We start from the raw sequence: 17,571 nt of genomic DNA on the forward strand, positions 1-17,571 counted from the left end.
CATTGACTTTACTTGTCAGAAGGTCACAAAAGGTGATCACATCACACTGGATCATCATAAATACGAGTCAGTTGCCAAGTGTCTGAATTTTGGTCACGTGACCCTGGGGATGCTGCAATGGTCATAAGTGTGAAAAACGGGCCTAAGTCACTTTTTTCAGTGCTGTTGTAACTTCGAACGTTCACTAAACAAACTGCCATAAGTTGAGGACTACCTGTATTCCTCTTCGTCCAGGAATAACATTGGCAAACGTTGGAACAAACCACGATTACAGAAATAGCTTTGTTACCCTTCAGGTCTTGCAAGCAAGCAAGGTATTGTACCTCTCTAGTACTGTGTGACAATGTCTAAAAGCAGATTTAGAACTGGGTTGCACGTAGGTGAATGTTTCCCAATCGGCTTGAGCCAGAAGGGGAAGTATTGCTTTGTGGACGGCCAGGCTGCAGTTATTTAGGTGGAGAAACCCAGTTTAAGCCAGAGGCCTTATATTTTTGCCAGGGCAAGAAGCTAAACTTGTACGTTAAGCTTTCGTTCCTTTTTTGTTTTCATAATTCATATTAATGGGAAGGAACCTTTTAATTTTTGGTTTTGTTTTGTGTTTCCAAAGAAGAAGAAGAACTCAAGAAACGTTCTCTTGGCTTCAGAGGAGTATTCTCGCATTTATTTCATTATAAATTGGCCACGGGGACTTGATGTATGAACATCCTGTACTTCAATGTATAATCATCTTTCCAGCGTTTCCCCCCCCCCCCCCCTTCCTTCCTTGGCTTCTCGTCCTCCATTCAAGCTCAAGGGGAGGCTTCAGATCAGCAAGCACAGAGAGCCAATGAGGACTGCCCTGATGTTCCTGTTGGGAGTGCCTCTGGTGGGAAGAATTAATTTTAAAAAAAAAAGAGCTTCCACATTGCAATAAGAAAGACATTCAGGGCCAGCCCTACCACGGGGCAGTTTGAAATTGTGGTTGCAAAGGACAGATGTTGCAGCTCAGTCATGAAAGCATTCCTTTGTGGAATGGCACAATTGTGTGAGCCTTACAGCCTGCCCCAAATAGACCTCAGATGTGGTGGAAGACCTTCTTGTATCATCAATATTCTTGAATGTGTCACTTGTTTGGTTGGTAATGTGGACCTAGAAGTGATGAAAAGGGCACCATAATACTTTGACACAAGCCCCCAAATGTCTTGGGTAGTTTGCGTAGCATGTGCCAACAAATATTTTTCTGTTCACCTTCAACACATATACTTTGACACAGTATTATGTGTGGGCGTCCTTTGAGCTACCCAGATGTGTTATTTATATGTTAGCAATATATCACGGTACTAGAACGCCTCTGAATTGACATATTATTTAAATCAAGGGTCTTCAAACTTGGCCCTTTTATGACTTGTGGACTTCAACTCCCAGAATTCCTCAGCCAGCCAGCCTGCCTGCCTGGCTGAGGAATTCTGGGAGTTGAAGTCCACATGTCATAAAAGGACCAAGTCTGAAGACCCCTGATTGAAACCATAATACTGTTGTTTCATTGTGGCCATGTGTGTTGGGTGAAAATTGTCTTTTGCTTATTGAACCAGAGTTAAGGGACTCTCCATCATCCCTGAGGTTTGGAGGGAAAACTTAGAAATTCAGGACTTTTGCAAAAGCAGTTTATGAATTCCTGGTAATATCTTTCTTTTTCCTGGTTTGATTCTAGGGTTTGAAACAGGAAAATTTGGAGAAGTCAAAGAGTCCCTCTTCAGCAGATAAAGTTGGCTGGGTCAAGAAGAGCAGTGGAGGGCTTCTGAGTCTTTGGAAAGAACGTTACATCCGGCTCAATAAAACCCAACTCTTGGTGTACGAAGATGAGGTAAGACAAGGGGAGAGAAAAACCTCAGCAAACTCACGGACTTGTTCCAAACACAGAAATGGTCTTCCTTGATTGTTTAAATTTGGTTTCTTCTCTGTCTTACTGGGAATGTTTCTTCTAATGTTAAAAGTTTAGGTCCAGAGACCATCTATTAAAGCATTGGGTAGATCAAGGGTAGGCAACCTTGGCTCTTTTATGACTGGTGGACTTCAACTCCCAGAATTCCTGAGCCAGCCATGCTGAGGGGAAAGGGAGAGGTTTCCAAGCTGAGCCACGCTGGCTCAGGAATTCTGGGAGTTGAAGTCCACGAGTCATAAAAGAGCCAAGGCTGCCTACCCCTGGGATAGATAAAAGAAATACAGGTAGTCCTTTGCAGAGTGATCACAGCTGGGACTGGCAAAACTTCATGCAACTGTGCCAGCCGTATGACCACGGAAATGTCTTCAGGCAATGCTGGTTCCCTCGGCTAAAAAATGGAGATGAGCGTCGCTTCCTAGAATCGGTCACGACTGATCAGGGAATCCTTTCCCTTCTTGAGGTTCCTAAGGCAGGTAGTACAACTGGGCTAGTGTTTTTCTAGATGAGGGGGTTTAACTGTGAAGGATAACCCTTAAGGCTGGCTCTGTTGCCCTATTTGGCAAACCATGAGGATTGGGGAAACTGATTTGAAAGGACGACCACAGAATGGTTTGCAAGCTGAAAATGAAGAACATGAGCAGGGTTCTTGGAAGTTGCCACTCATGAAGCAGTCAACTGAACAGGGAGATGATTCAGCTGGTTAGTTTTTTGGCCCACTGTGATGAAATGGATTGGGTTTAAATTTGTGGCCACTATTTTTAAGCATTCCTCTACGTGTATACTGTACACTGTACGATCTGAGATTATTTTTACACCCTCTTCGTAGTCGTCCTCTTCCTTCCTGGTGCTTCCTCTTTTCTTCTTGTTGAGCAACCCATGCCAATAACGACGAAAGATGTCAAGCAGAAAGAAGTTAACCCATCATCTCAGAATCGGTGGCTGTGGAATTCTGGGAGTTGAAGTCCACATGCCTTAAAATTGTCAAGTTTGGGAAACACTGCTCTAGAACATCACCTTTAAGATCCCAAATTATTAACTATTTTTTTTAGGTAGCTAGAAGTTGCTTAGATCTGAGAAACGCAAAGCTTTGTGTGTCTGTCAAATTTGGCAAAATTACTCCCCCGTGAATACTGTATAAGGTGAATCCTCCTATATGCCTGTTCAGTGTCCAGTATATGGATCCATTGAAACTGGATTATAATACAACTGTGGCTTTGTGGTTTGGATATGATAGCTTGTGTGTATGTGAATGAATCATTAGTGTAGATCCAAGCTGTCAGCTTCCAGCTGTTTGGGTGGTTTGCCAGCCTAGTAGCCTTTTCTTGGCTAAAGTATCTATGTCCATGGTGGCATATACCTTGTTACTTTCCTCTACTGGATGGTCTGTGGGACAACTTTTGAGAAGCATCAGAAAGATTCAGTTCTGCCAATTATCAAAAACCATGATAGCTGGAAGCCACTTACCAGAAAGGCTGACATTTGTGGAAGGCTAATGTAGAGGACAACGATAGGCCTACCTCAGAATCATAGTTTTCCCTCTTTTTAATCAGAAAAAGAATCTCCATGTATGGAACTGAGTTGCATTGATACCTTCAATGCAGACAAACACACAAAGGGATGCTGTTGTAGGTGCAATAGAATTTTGCCTGCATTACTCTTATATCCTCTTATTTGGGGAGGCTTTGCAACCTTCTAATTGTGCTGTTGAGAATATTTTAACCCAACAGGTGGTACAAGACGGGGACTTGGGATGGCACATGTTGACCCTGTTAGACCATTGCTGCTCTGAGCAGCCTCAACAAGGATGGCTCATGAAGTACGTTAGAGCTGGTTGACCATTGCTGTGAGAGAGAAGCAGATGTAAAGCTTTTATTTATTTGTTTATTAAGCAAATTTACATAGCCACCCAATTCACACACAGGTGACTCCAGAGATTGAATTGAAGTGCAGCACAAACACAGACTTCCCTCGTCTGGAGTCAGTGTCTATCTTGCAGTGGTGTGTCACACCTCATGCTTTGCAGTAGAGAAAAAAAAAATGTAATATTGTCTCTTACAGGCAGAACAGAAATGTGTTGAGAGTCTTGAACTGGAGCATTACGATAGATGCCAAGATTTGCGAGCCCTCTTGAAAAGGAAAAACAGATTCATTTTAATCCATTCTCCAGGTTGCAAGGTAAGAAGTCTTTTCTGTTCTATATGAAACTACTTTCTTCCTTCCTCCCTCCCTCCCTCCCTCCCTGTATTTATTCTTTCCGATTTCCAAAGGAATGTTGGCAATTATATAAGGAGCTACATCCTTCAGCAGAATCTCTCTCTGAAAACATAACAGAATGGGACCAAATTTGGTGTTGAAAGAGATGCCACCATACAAAGGTTGAGTCTGAGAGGCTTAGGAGTGTGGAGAAAAACATTCCTGAAAAACAATCCACCAGTGTATCCCTAAGGAGTGCTGTCTTCTTAAGAACTCCTCCCTCTTAACTCAGAGTGAAGCATACATAAGCCTGCCTTTTGTTTCTTACATAAGCACCCAGATCCAATACAAAGAGAAAGCTTGGTTGCACAGAAGAAAATACAGATGTCTTTTCTGGCCACAACTGGAACAGGAAAGAATCCCAGAAACCATGTGCTCTGCATGCTTTCCATATGTATATGCTTTCATGAAGGTGTTGGTCAGTTCCTTTGTTGGCTTTTGGCTTTACAAGATACTTTGTGGGACAACTTAACATTGTCAGTGGTGATGCTCTGTGGAGTAACAGGCTCAATTTCTGACACAATTGCACTTGGATAGTATATTCACTAGCATCCCACTTGTAGGGAGAAGTATAACTTGAAGGCATGGAATGGCTTGAATTTGATTGAACTTTGAAGGAACACCTAGGAGTTACAACATGGTTCTGTTTCTCCATCTGCTGCACGGTTGGCCAAAGTCTTCCTCCCTTCAACCTATGGGGAAAAAACAGTGTGAAAATAATGCACTCAGGTGCTCAAACCAACTGGAAATATGCGGCTCCTAATTTTGCAGAATGAAAATAGCGTGGTTTCTTTCTCTGACGGTTGCAGAAATTATTGGATAAACCTAGATTTAAACTTTGGGAATCGGGCACTTTAGGTTTACAACCAGCTTAATTCTGCAGAAGTTACACGAAGTGTCAGGCATGAAAAATCAGGACCATCTTTGATCTTTGATTTTTTTTTTAATTTTTACTTTGCAATTTGCCCCAATCTCTATGAAGGTCAGCATATAGATCTAATTGTGATAGACCTTCACGCATAAGGATTTGTCCTTAAATATTATGTGGGCTCCCATCTTCACTCCCTGGGACTGGAACAGTCTTGTGCTCATTATGATCGCTTATAATAAACAAGACTGGAACTATGTCTTCCAAACTTCTGTTCAGAGACAGCTGTATGTCGTAACTGGAAGATCATGTCCATCTTCAGATGTGTCCTTCTCCAGGGAAGACATACCTTGGATAGACAGAAGAGTTTGAAACCTTTGTAAGGCCTTTTCTGGTGCTCTTTTCTTTGGACATCTCAGTTACTTCTCTTTCATCTCCTGGACTATGCCATTGGCAGCCTCTTCCCTGGATTGTATAACTGCATTCAACCAGGCAGCCAAGAACAGATAATCCAATAATGGAAAATCATCATAGAATGAGCTGGTGATACAACTCTTTAACTATCTAAAGCCTACAACGAGGGCAAAAGTCTGATCATTCAGGCAAGACTCATTCCTGATTATGGAGAGAGAATATCCTACTCTGACTTCATGGGAAAAGCATGCTTCCTTGGGAAGGAACCAAGATCTCTCTCTCTTGCTCTCTTTTTTTCCCCTTTGTCCAAACAGAGTCTGACCCTCCCATTTCCTCCCCCCCCCCATTGCTCTGCTTTCCAGCCAGCAACTTATTGTGGCAAAAAGGAAGTTTGATCTGATTGGGATTGTGCTTAGAGTTTAAATTACTGAAAAAAAAAAAACTTGCCCCTTGTGTTCAGTAGAGGTGCTATTGTAAATGACTTTTTTTTTTTTAAAAAAAAAATAAGGGTGATTCCAGTTCAGTTGTTTGGGAGTTCAGAAAGAGCAGATGGCCATCCAACAAGTTTGACTTCTCTACTTCCAATGAGACTGCTTGCTAACTCCTCCCTGGCAGCAAAAAATAAAAATCCAGGGAAGAGAGAAGTTGCTTTACTCCACTGTAATCATTGGTGTACCTGGCTCTGCCTTCTGCAAATTCAAGGTTGCATAACTTGTTCCGGCTCTTGTGGCTATCTCTACTCCAAAACCTGGGCTGGGCTGTAGCAAAAATCAAAATGGCTTTCATTATGCTTTATCGAATCCTAACATCCTATTGCTGAAAAGGGCCGTGAGCCCAGTGTTATGTACGCTGCTGTCTTGTGCTCCAGATAGAAAGGCAGGAATACAAAGGGAGGGAATGAATGATGGCTAGAAGGTGCAAATGATCAGATCTGGCAACATTTTGGATTGATACCCATTCAGTTGCAAACAGGTGGGATATACAGTCGATGGCAGAGATTATCTTATCCAAATCATTTCTTTTTTTAAACAAAATAATAGAAGGGACCTTGGAGGTCTTCTAGTCCAACCCCCTGCTCAGCCAAAAAACCATGTGACATTTCAGACAAATGGCTGTCCAATCTCTTCTTTAAAATCTCCAGTGTTGGAGCATCTGCAACTTCTGAAAGCAAGCTGTTCCACTAGTTAATTGTTCTCACAGTCAGGAAATTTCTCCTTAGTTCTAGGTTGGTTCCATCCATGATTGTTTTCCATCTATTGCTGACTAAGATTAGGTTGCAATCCTCCCTTGCTGTGAAGATAAAAGGGGAGAGAGCAAAAGACAGAGGACTACATTTCTGTATGAAGCCTGGGCATTGATTTGTTCTCCCTGTTTCAGTGGTCTTCAAATTTGGCCCTTTTATGACTTGTGGACTTCAATTCCCAGAATTCCTCAACCAGGCATGCTGGCTGAGGAATTCTGGGAGTTGAAGTCCACAAGTTGTAAAAGGGCCAAGTTTGAAGACCCCGGCCCCTAATTCATGAAACGTGATTTGTTCTCTCTCTCTCTCTCTCTCTCTCTCTCTCTCTCTCTCTCTCTCTCTCTCTCTCCACACACACACTCACACACTCACACACACACACACATTCCCCTTCCCTCCCTCCTATTCTTGCAAGCTATTTTTCCTTGTCATGCTTGGGGTTCATTCCCTTGTGTTGATGACAAAAATGATGCGTTGGTGCCAGTGCAATTGCTGTACTGGAACATTTATTCCATGAGTGATTTTTGCAAAATCAGGTGTTTTTACCTCGCTTGGATTAATGATAGCCCTTGATCTTCTACGGATGAGGTTGTGCCTTTTGGTTATTGGCTTGAATCCGAGAGAGAAGATACGGTTTGTTTCTCCTGAAACACCTCATCCTGGACCATTCTCACAACCACAGAAAGCATTTGTTTTTTTCTGGAAACATGAGCTACAGAGTCTAAGAGGAAGGGAGGAGAAAGTAAACCCCATTCTGTTCTCCTCGTCTTCATTCATGGAATCCAAACATTGATTTTAACAGCTGTTAATTGCTAATGATTTGCCTTTTAGCAGAAAAGCTGGGTATCAATGGTTTTAAATTATAAATGTCCACTGGCTCCATCCCTTTCTTTCAAGGATCTCATCAACATACTTGGCTGGTGGCCTACATCAGCTTTCCCTAGTTTAGGGCTCCGCAGATGCGTCATGACTTTTTGTTTCAAGCGTCTGGGTGCAAAAAGCTGGAGCATGATGGAGAAAGTGGTTTGCAGTCTCCAAATCTCAATTTTAGAAACGTTCAATATTTGCACCTTTCCAAAAGTTCAATATCCTTCAGGGTTTCCAAAGATCAGGGGCACTGTTACCCTATGTTTGCCAAGCATAATTTTAAAAAGTGGTGTTTTCCCTCTTAAAGAGCCGTGGTGGCGCAGTGGTTAGAATGCAGTATTGCAGGCTACTTCTGTTGACTGCCTGCAGTTTGGCAGTTCGATGCCGACAGGGCTCAAGGTTGACTCAGCCTTCCATCCTTCCGAGGTCGGTAAAATGAGGACCCAGATTGTTGGGGGAAATAGACTGATCCTGTAAACCGCTTAGAGAGGGCTGTCAAGCACTGTGAAGCAGTATATAAGTCTAAGTGCTATTTCTATTTCTATTAAAAAAATGATTTCACATAATTACAGAATAGCTTCAGACTCCTTAAAACTGGGGGGGGGGGAACACGCTTCCTACAAATTGTGACATTATCTTGGCCAGAGAAGGTGTCTCCAACCCAACCTTGTTCATTGCAGACCTCTCCTCTGGCAGCAAATAAACGTTAAGATGTCCATCCTGGTTATTTGTCTGGGTTGGACAACCTTCTGCAGCTGAGAACCACAATGGATGGAGTGATGACCTAAGAAGGCATGGTTAAGATTTTATTTTTCATAATTCTAGGTGTGTGGAGTCTTTTAAAAAAGGCTACTTTAAGCCTGATTTGAGGCTTACCTCACAGTTCTTATGTATTTCTCGGCTTACAGCAGCAAAAAGACACTATACATTTTAGTTTTCATTTGCTTTGGTCAGAGCTGAGTCACAAATCTTCTGATAGATAGGAAGGCAGATAATTGTTTCATCAAATCATGCCTATTATCCTGCATCTGGGCTGTTCCAGATCCGTTGTCCTGCCCTGATCTACATTATAAAAAAATAATTTCCTGGAGGAAACTGGATAGCAACAGCTGGTATTGCAAAGAATAATTATGTTTTTGTAGTGAAACCTGAATGACTTTCAGGCAAACTCTCCTCCTGTTTTTTCCTGCTTAGGTGCAAGATATCAAATTCCAGGCATCGACCACAGAAGAAAAGGAATTGTGGATGAAAGCATTCAATGATGGCATCAGCCAAGGAAAGAATAAGATATTTGATGAGGTCAGTGGCAGTTCTTAACTTCAGGTTGCTCCTAATTTTGCTGTAAGTTTGTATGTTCATGAAGATTGAATCATCCAGGCCAAAGGTGTTTAAAAGTTGAATCATGGCAACTGGACCAAATTTTGTTAATCTGAGACGTTTCGTTGCTCCTCCAAGCAACTTCATCAGTCAGAGTAAAAATTAAGCAGAGAATCAGAAGGTCATTGGAACGTACCAGTACCAACCCTTGCTACACCAACTTCAGGGGTTTCTCCCCAAAATAACTTGCAATATGTTTTTACTCTGATTGATAAAGTTCCTTGGCAGAGCAACAAAACCTCTCAGATTAACAAAAGTTTGCTGCAAGTTGTTCCATTCCCTATACATTATATAAGACCAGGATGGGTAAAATATATTAACCCATGAGGAGAGAGAAAGTTGTAGAAAGACGTGATGGTACTCTAGCACTGATGATGTTATCTAGTTGGGTAAAGAAAAGTCTGCAAGAAAACAACCATGTTCAGAGAACACCAAGGACCGTCCGGTACATTTCTTCAAAACCAGGTATATTTCCATAAACCCATCAGATTTTTTCTTTTCATTCAAATGTTTGAAAATCCAAAGCTCCAACACTCTTAACCAGGACTTTTCCAACTTGACCCTTTTATGACTTGTGGACTTCAACTCCCAGGATTCCTCAGCCAGCAGGCACGCTGGCTGAGGAATTCTGGGAGCTGAAGTCCACAAGTCATAAAAGGGCCAAGTTTGAAGACCCTTGCTCTTAATGGTTGGGTGACCAGAGGATCTGCATATAGAAATGGAGGAGGAGACTGAAGCCACCAGATCCTAATTTATTCACCCATGGGTGGAAAGAGACAGAGACTAAAGAAGATCAGCTTGAAAGAAATGAGAGCTAAAAAAGAGGAAAAAATGGTGACTGTAAAAGAGAGCCATGGGTGAGGCGTAGAGGGGTGCTGAAATGAAGTTGTGGTTCGGTGGCTTTTCAGACTTCCTGGCTTCAGGGAACTGCCTTCCTGCATTGACTTGTTGCAAACCAGACTGTGCTTCTGCTGCAGAACCCAAACAGGTTGTGCAGAGGACTGGATAGGAAAGGAGAGAATTTGTCAAAGCCGTCTCCTCTATCTTGGTGCCCATGAGATATTCTGGATTAGCCTGAAGGCAGGACAAGAAGCAACGGATGGAAACTGATCAAGGAGAGAAGCAATCTAGAACTAAGGAGAAATTTCCTGACAGAACAATTAATCAGTGGAACAACCTGCCTCCAGAAGCTGTGAATGCTCCAACACTGGAAGTTTTTAAGAAGAGACTGGACAGCCATTTGTCCGAAATGGTATAGGGCTTCTTGCCTGAGCAGGAGATTGGACTAGATGACCTCCAAGGTCTCTTCCAACTTCATTATTATTATTAGATGGTTGAGATCCAAGGCATCTGAAGAGCATTAGAGTGGGAAAAGAGAAGAGCTTTGTCAAGGACAGGGGAAGTGACAGAGATCTGGTAGGCCATCTGGACACGTGTGTCTGGCAGACTCCTGGCTTTTCCAGCTCAATCCTCTGAAGATCTTTTTTTTTTTCTTCATAAACTCTTCTTAAATTCTGGGTAGCGCTACCTGTACCCCCTACCCCCTTCCAGAGGATCACTCTGACTGCTAAAAATCACCACAATGGCTTCTCACAATTTTAACAAGGGCAGAGATTCACAGGTGGTCCTCGACCTACCACTGTTCATTGAGTGACCGTTCGAAGTTACGATGGCCCTGAAAAAAAGCGACTTAGGATCGTTTTTCGCACGTGTGACCGTTGCAGCCTTCCCATGGACATGGGATCAAAATTCAGAAGCTGGGCAACTGGCACGTATTTATGACGGTCGTGTGATCCCATTTGGCGGCCTTCTGATAAGCAAAGTCAGTGGGGAAATCTAGATTCACTTAACAACCGTGTGACTAATTTAACAGCTGCAGTGATTTGCGTAACCAACTGCGGCAGGAAAGGTCATAAAATGGGACAAAAGTCCCTTAAATGCCTCACTTAGCAACAGAGGTTTGGCGCTCAATGGTGGTCGTAAGGCGAGGAACTGCCTGTAGAGTGAAACACTGCACGAGACGCCCCAACCCAGAGGAGATGTGATTCCATCTACTGAAGTGTTTGCCTCCAGATTGCCTTCGGTCTCCTTCTGTCAAAAGCCAACCGTGGCGTTAATGAGTGGAGTTGTGCTTTGCATCTTCCAGGGTATCCAAGGGAGATGATTTATTCTGGCCAGAGAAGCTTTGACTTTGATTGGTCCTTCCTGGCCTGGACTACCAATGATTCTGGCAAAGGAATGTCAACTCTGAATGAACTTCTCTAGAGTCTGTTTCCTTCCTCTTCCCTCTTTCTCCCTTTCTTGCCTTCTTTCTCCTTTTTGGTCTCGCCATTTAAACCCAAGGATGTCGGAGCAAAGCGTTCTGGGTCTCTTTTTATGGCTGAGAGGGGAAGTGGGTCATCTGATGGATTCAAGTCGGGTACCTGTTCGCTCTCCTGTTTTCACAACGGCTGCAAGGAGGTGGCTTGTTCTGCCTCCTTCTAGAAGAACTGGATTGTCATGCAGTGTCGCATTGAGTTCTGCAGGCAGTGTGCCAAATTGCGCTTGGGGGGGGGGGGAGAGGAGCTGGGAACAGCAAACTAATTGCATTTGCCTTGCAAATCTAGGCTGGAGAGAAGAGGAAGGCAGAATTTGAGCCACTTGTGGTCTCGTGTTACCCAGGAAGGAGACAACTGGAAGAGTCGCGTCATTGGCTGATATTGGCAGCCTTAAGTGGAGTCGGTGGACTAGGGTAGAGCCAGGGACTTTGGAGCTGAGGATGCTCTGAGGTAGTCCTCCATTTACGACCACAATTGAGCCCGACATTTCTCTTGCTAAAAGAAACATTTGTTTACAGGAGTTTCATCCCATTTGACGATCTTTCTCGCCACAATTCTTAAGCGAATTGCTGCAGGGGTTAAGTTAGTAACATGCTTGTTAAGCGAACCTGGTTTCCCCATTTGAAGGTTGCAAAAGGGAGATCACGTGACACCCCCCTCCCCGGAGACTGCAACCGTCATAAACATGAAGGTGTTGTATGAATCCAGCTTGGTTGGTTGGTTAATGGTTCAGAGATTGAGCCAAATCTTGCAACACTGGGACGATAACCCGTCTTTTGCAACATATCTCCAAGCGTAGTATATACTTTCTAGATTAGTTTGTTAATCACAAATCTTAACAGAGTTGAGTTCAAGATTGCAAAAGTTGATTCACAGAATTGTCTCTTTGATTTAGTCTTGCCTTAATGAAAATACAGCCAGAGTGGCTTGTAAACCAAAGTTTGTGGATTGGCAAAATAAAGGTTCATGGATTGGCAAAATAAAAAGTCATATCTGGCCTGTATTGGTTAATACACCACAATTATCTGGCTTTCTGTAATAAAGCACAGTGGATAGGTTTTCACATGATCTGAAGCAAAAAAACTTTGCTAGGATTTGTTGTACAGATTAAATGAATGATTCAACCTCTTGTGTATTTTTTTGGTTTGGAAGACAGAACTGTGAAATGCTTGTTTTGAGTCATTTAGGGCAGAGGTCCCCAACCTTCGTCACTTTATGACTTGTGGACTTCAATTCCCAGCATAGCTGGCTGAGGAATTCTGGGAGTTGAAGTCCACAAGTCATAAAGTGACGAAGGTTGGGGACCTCTGATTTATGGGATTAAAACAAGAGTGAACTAGGGAGTGACATGATAGCAATAATCGAGGAGCTGTCACAGAGAAGAGGAGTCAACCTGTTCTCCAAAACACCTGAAGGTAGGGCAAGAAGTAACAAATGGAAGACTATCAAAGAGTGATCCAGTCTACAGTCTATATAAATAAAAATGTAAATGTTCGTTTGTTCAAAATCTTAAATCTCCGAAAGTTCTTCACCGATTGCTTTGAAATTTTGACACAACGTTGCATTCGAATACGCGCGTGTTTTTATATACCTATATTATATAGATGTCACACTTATGACAGGTAAAAACATGCTTTTTGTGAAAAACAGTGCCATCTGTTGGACGTAAAAGCAACACACTCTACAATTTCAGACAATCTCTATATCTGCACAGACAATGGAACAAGAAAAAATATTATATACCCACAAGCATTGTGAAATTAAACATATTACAAACGTGCGCTTTCTCTTTTTTCTTTCTTTTCCATTTAACCAGACTGAGCCACAGCAATGCGTGGCCGGGAACAGCTAGTTACAGATAAATTTCCTAAGAATAATCAGTGGAATGGTTGCCTCCAAAAGTTGTGGTTGCCCCATCAGTGGAAGTTTTCAAGAAGAAACTGGACAACCCTTTGTATGGAATGGAATAGAGTCTTCTGCTTGGTCAGTCCCTTCCAATTGTTATCCGGTTATTCTGATCTCAGTCTTTTTCTATTTTCTCTCCCATTCAAAGGTAAAAGTGGACGAGAGTCTTTCTTTGGATCACATAACTCGAGGCAGAGCCAAGATAGCGAAGGGCCGTCGTCCACCAACCAGAAGCCATTTGAAAGAAGTAAGAATTGAGGTTACCACCAAACCAATGTGGTTTTTATATTATTTAATCAGAATACTCCTTTATCATTTATTCAGCAACATTCTGATCTATATTTTTTGCTCTTCTGTTTTGCTATTTCTCATCACAATATTCACCCCCAGCTAGTTTTGATTTTAGATTGGATTTGTGACAGGTACGATTATTTGAAACAATTACACGTGCCAGCTATATATGTCTGTGAATTATTTCAATTGAGGTTGAATCCTCCAGTTTGAATAATTTGTTCTGTACTCTCACTGGTATTTCTTAGCTGCTTTTTAACAACGTTTCAAAGAAGCACACTTATTAAACGTCCTAAAGAAATCATGATTAAATATTAAAATGCAGAACAAACAGTAGGCTGGGAAGAGAAGATTAAATATTAAACCCAGAAGAAGTAAAAGGCTGAGACAAGATTATTACAAACTGGTTCCTCACTAACAGAGGAACTGAATGAATTTCTTAGCCTTGGGAAGGAGTTCCATAGCCTGGGTATAGCTATAGAAAAGTCCCGGTTTTGTGTCACCATCATCTAGAACTCTAATAGTTGTAGACCAAGCAAGACTTTTGTCCCTAATATTTGGGGAGACTTTTAATGGGAGAGAAGGCTTTGGTGTTACCAGAAAGGTAGACGATAGGTAGGTAGGTAGGCAGGCAGGCAGGCAGACAGACAGACAGATAGATATTGATAGAAGATAGATGACCTACGACTGAATTGAGCCTGGAATTATAATAGCAGATTGTTGTAAGTCAAGGCTCATTTGATTGGATACATCCCCAACATTATTTATGGCAGTTGTTAAGTGGACACCATGGTCATCAAGAGAATCGTTTTCCCCAATGGGTGTTTTTACTCGAATCCAGAAGTAAACGATGGAAATTGGCAAAAAAACATTGCAAATCACAGTCATAGGACTTTGGGATGCTGCAAACAGCCCTAAAGGTGAACTGGTTGCCAAGCATCCAGAATATGATCATGTGACTGTGGAATGTGTGTGTGTGGAGGGCTGTCCTACCTCTGAAAACGGGTTGTAAGTAGGTCTGGATAGATCTGTCATAACTTTGAAGAGTTTTGAAGCAACCAGTCGTAAATCAAGGAGTAGCTGTAGTAAACACTGAATGTGGAGGTAGCATGAACCAAGTCTCTCTCCTGTACCAATTCTAAAGGAGTTTCTGTTTGTAGGAGGCAGCTCAGCTTGCAGAATTTTTCTCAAGCAAAACAACGGCCACCCAGATTAGGTCTAGCTACAGCCTCGTTCTCAGCCTAATAACAAGGAATTCTATTCACCTAGGGCTCAACAGAAGAGAGGATGTAGGCCCAAGAAGTCTATCGTATGGAACAAAGCCCCACATTCTGGTAACTGTTTCCAAGAGCATGCAATCATATTTGGACTGCAAAACTCCAGATGACCACCAGCAGGCAGCATAGAGCAAGATGTTGCCATCTGAGGGTTGTCTGGATTTTTGTTTCCCCATCACTTACACATGGTAGCCTAAGGAAAGGATAAAGATGGGTTCTCGCTCCCTCAATCCCATGTAGGAGTCCTCCATGGGGGCTCATTGAGTGAGCTGCCATGAAGGTAGGAGAATCTCTTGTGCTGACAACAGTGTAATACTTAAAAAACAAAACCCATGCATGATAGTCACTCTGAAATTGCAGGACATGTAGGGTGTTTGACGCTGTTTTAAGTCATTCCATGTTGTGTGGCCATAAGCTTTCATTCTTCAACAATTATGGACTTGAGCACTGATTCTGAGATCTCTCTCATTTGCTTTCCTACTTAGGTGGCTAGTTCAACGTCAGATGGGATCCTGAGACTTGATTTAGAGGTACCAGACAGTGGACCCGCAAACAGCATCCCAGTGACCCATGAAACTGCTGATGCCCCCCCTCCGAAGGAGGTTCATAAACCTCCCATGCCCCCCGCAAAAGTGCTCATGCCTCCCACGGACTATCTAAGTGCCAATCTTAACCCAGAGGATCCGCAGGTTAGGAAGCCACCGATGCCTCCAGCTAAACCTCTTAAGGAAGTAGCAACACCCAGCGAAACGGTGAACTGTGTAGAAGTAAGCGATGCGGAAGAGGAGAAGTGTGAGGACTCTGAAGGGATTCCAGCCGAAGAGGATTTGGTGGAACCCAAACCTCCAGTACCTCCTCCAAAGATTTTATCTGACAAAATGAAGGTGGGATGGGAGCGTCCAGCTTCTGAACTTCATGAGGTTGAAGCTGAGAACGCCCCTGGATTAAACGAGGAAGCAGTCAAACCACCGACTCCTCCTCCTAAGGTTTTTAGAGCCAGGTTGAGCTCTAAAGAGAACGACGCACAGGTAGACATTGCTGAAGGGGATCAGCAGCCTGACGGAGACTCAAACCTTGATGTCAACGGCCTTGATGACAACGGGACAACGGAACCGGCTGTCCCAAATGGGAAGGAGCAGGACGAGTCTTCCTCAGAGCAAGGAGCCAAGAAAGAGGCGTTGAGCCTGCCTTCTGAAGATCAGGTTGACATAGTGGAGCCCGTGGGAGGTTCTCCGGCAACCAAGCCTCGCAGCTCCTCTCTGGGGGCCTTGCTTTCAGAATCGCCAAAAAAGCCTCCACGGCCAGATTTCCAGAAGACGTCTATACTCCACGTGGTGCGGATGGAGAAGAAAATTGCTCACGAAAAGGAACGAACTGAAAAGCTCCTGCAGAAGGTTCAGGGTGAAGAGCTGGAGCAAGCCCAGAAGGATCAAGGGCCTTCAGCAGATGCAAAGGAGCTGCTCAACGAAGCAACTGAGCAACTCCGGCAAGCCACCCAGGTCTTGCAAGAGGTCAAAGATTTAGGGGAGCTGAGAAGGGAACCTGCCGGTTTGCGTAAAGGAGTCTCAAAGGACCTAGTGACTGTTTATAGGAGAAGTGCTCCTTAAGAAGGAATAGAATTCTGAATTGTGACTCAGGCAAAAGGTAGCCAGGCGGCACCATTTCCACCAGGCTACCAGATCGGTGTTTTAAAGATGAATGGAGAGAGGGCGGCAGCTGAGTCTTATTAAGTGTTGCTTATTTTCACACTGCCCCTTTTTGTAATCTCAGAATGTGGACTGGATCCTGCTGGGCAGGATGTGCTAGAGAGGGGTCTGGGTGGGGACCTCAGGGAAAGATCTGTTTTTGGAAGACAAGTGGTAACTGGAAGCCATAGGGACTTCCTACCAGGGACACCTAAAACAATTCAAATGCAAAAGAGTTTTGAGTGTGCCACAACCATTTTCCGAGGCCTTTCCAACTGGATGGAAGCCTCTTGCAAGCTCAGGATGAGAGCTTTGTGTTCTGCTTTGTTTTCTCTCTCTCCCTCTCTCTTAGGATGAATTTGCAAAGACTGCAAAGATCAGCTGCAGGATGAGACCTTAGTGGGCTGGGTCTGGAATGAGGCTGTAGCACTTTCTAATCCTTTTTGGTTTAACTCAGGGTTAATGTAGGGGGGAACATGGGGGGGGTGGGGTGGGTCTGAAGCAAATAGTTGGGTGGGGTCTTCTTTGATATGCTTTTTTCCCCTCTTTTGTGATTCTCCCATTTTCTTCCTGGCTCTCCTTTTTCTTGAATGGCTGATCTGCAGATCTGAAACCATCCTCGTTTGTACATCACTCACTCGCTTGGTGTCGGCTTGACATGTTGTGTGTTGCCCACCTCTGGTGGCCGATTTAACAAATGATGGTTGTGCAAAGGGTGCCTTACCACAGCATGGGAACCTGATCAAGGTCTTCAGCGAGTCGTACTGGCAAGGAGCCCAGTAAGACCTCCATTTTTATTTTTATTATTTTTTGCCAGGCTGACTTTTCATTCATTTGTGAAGAATAGACACAACGTATATTGGAGACTCTGTATGAATCTATCACAGGTTCCAGTTTATGCTAAATTTCCCGGCTTATTTGAATGGAAAACTCCCCCCCCCCCCATTATGCAGTGGCATTCATCTTGGTAACTCTACCAACTTTGGGGAAATGATTTGGGAAAATGTCACTTGTCTGAATTGGGTATAGGTTCCCCTCCCTTGTCTGAAATGTTATAGGTTCTCCTGCTTGAGCAAGGGGCTGGACTAGAAGACCTCCAAGGTCCTTCCAGCGCTATTCTGTTGTATTTTGCAATTGTGAGCAGGATATATATGT

The 17,571-nt window shown here is 43.3% G+C and overlaps 1 protein-coding gene across 1 annotated transcript in view; it reads left to right on the top strand.

Moving 5' to 3' along the window:
* PLEKHO2 (pleckstrin homology domain containing O2) overlaps window positions 1-16,883 on the top strand; it is a 28,289-nt gene extending 11,406 nt beyond the window's left edge. Inside the window, exons 2-6 of the mRNA XM_039359281.1 lie at window positions 1,691-1,843; window positions 3,980-4,096; window positions 8,758-8,862; window positions 13,312-13,410; window positions 15,217-16,883. Of these exons, the coding sequence (XP_039215215.1) occupies window positions 1,691-1,843; window positions 3,980-4,096; window positions 8,758-8,862; window positions 13,312-13,410; window positions 15,217-16,338 (1,596 nt within the window). The 3' untranslated portion in view covers window positions 16,339-16,883. The remainder of the gene's footprint in view (window positions 1-1,690; window positions 1,844-3,979; window positions 4,097-8,757; window positions 8,863-13,311; window positions 13,411-15,216) is intronic.
* Window positions 16,884-17,571: the final 688 nt, after the last annotated feature.

Source organism: Crotalus tigris, unplaced genomic scaffold (genome assembly GCF_016545835.1).
Source record: "Crotalus tigris isolate CLP2741 ecotype Arizona unplaced genomic scaffold, ASM1654583v1 scf7180000019068.10715455, whole genome shotgun sequence".
Lineage (NCBI taxonomy): Eukaryota > Metazoa > Chordata > Lepidosauria > Squamata > Viperidae > Crotalus > Crotalus tigris.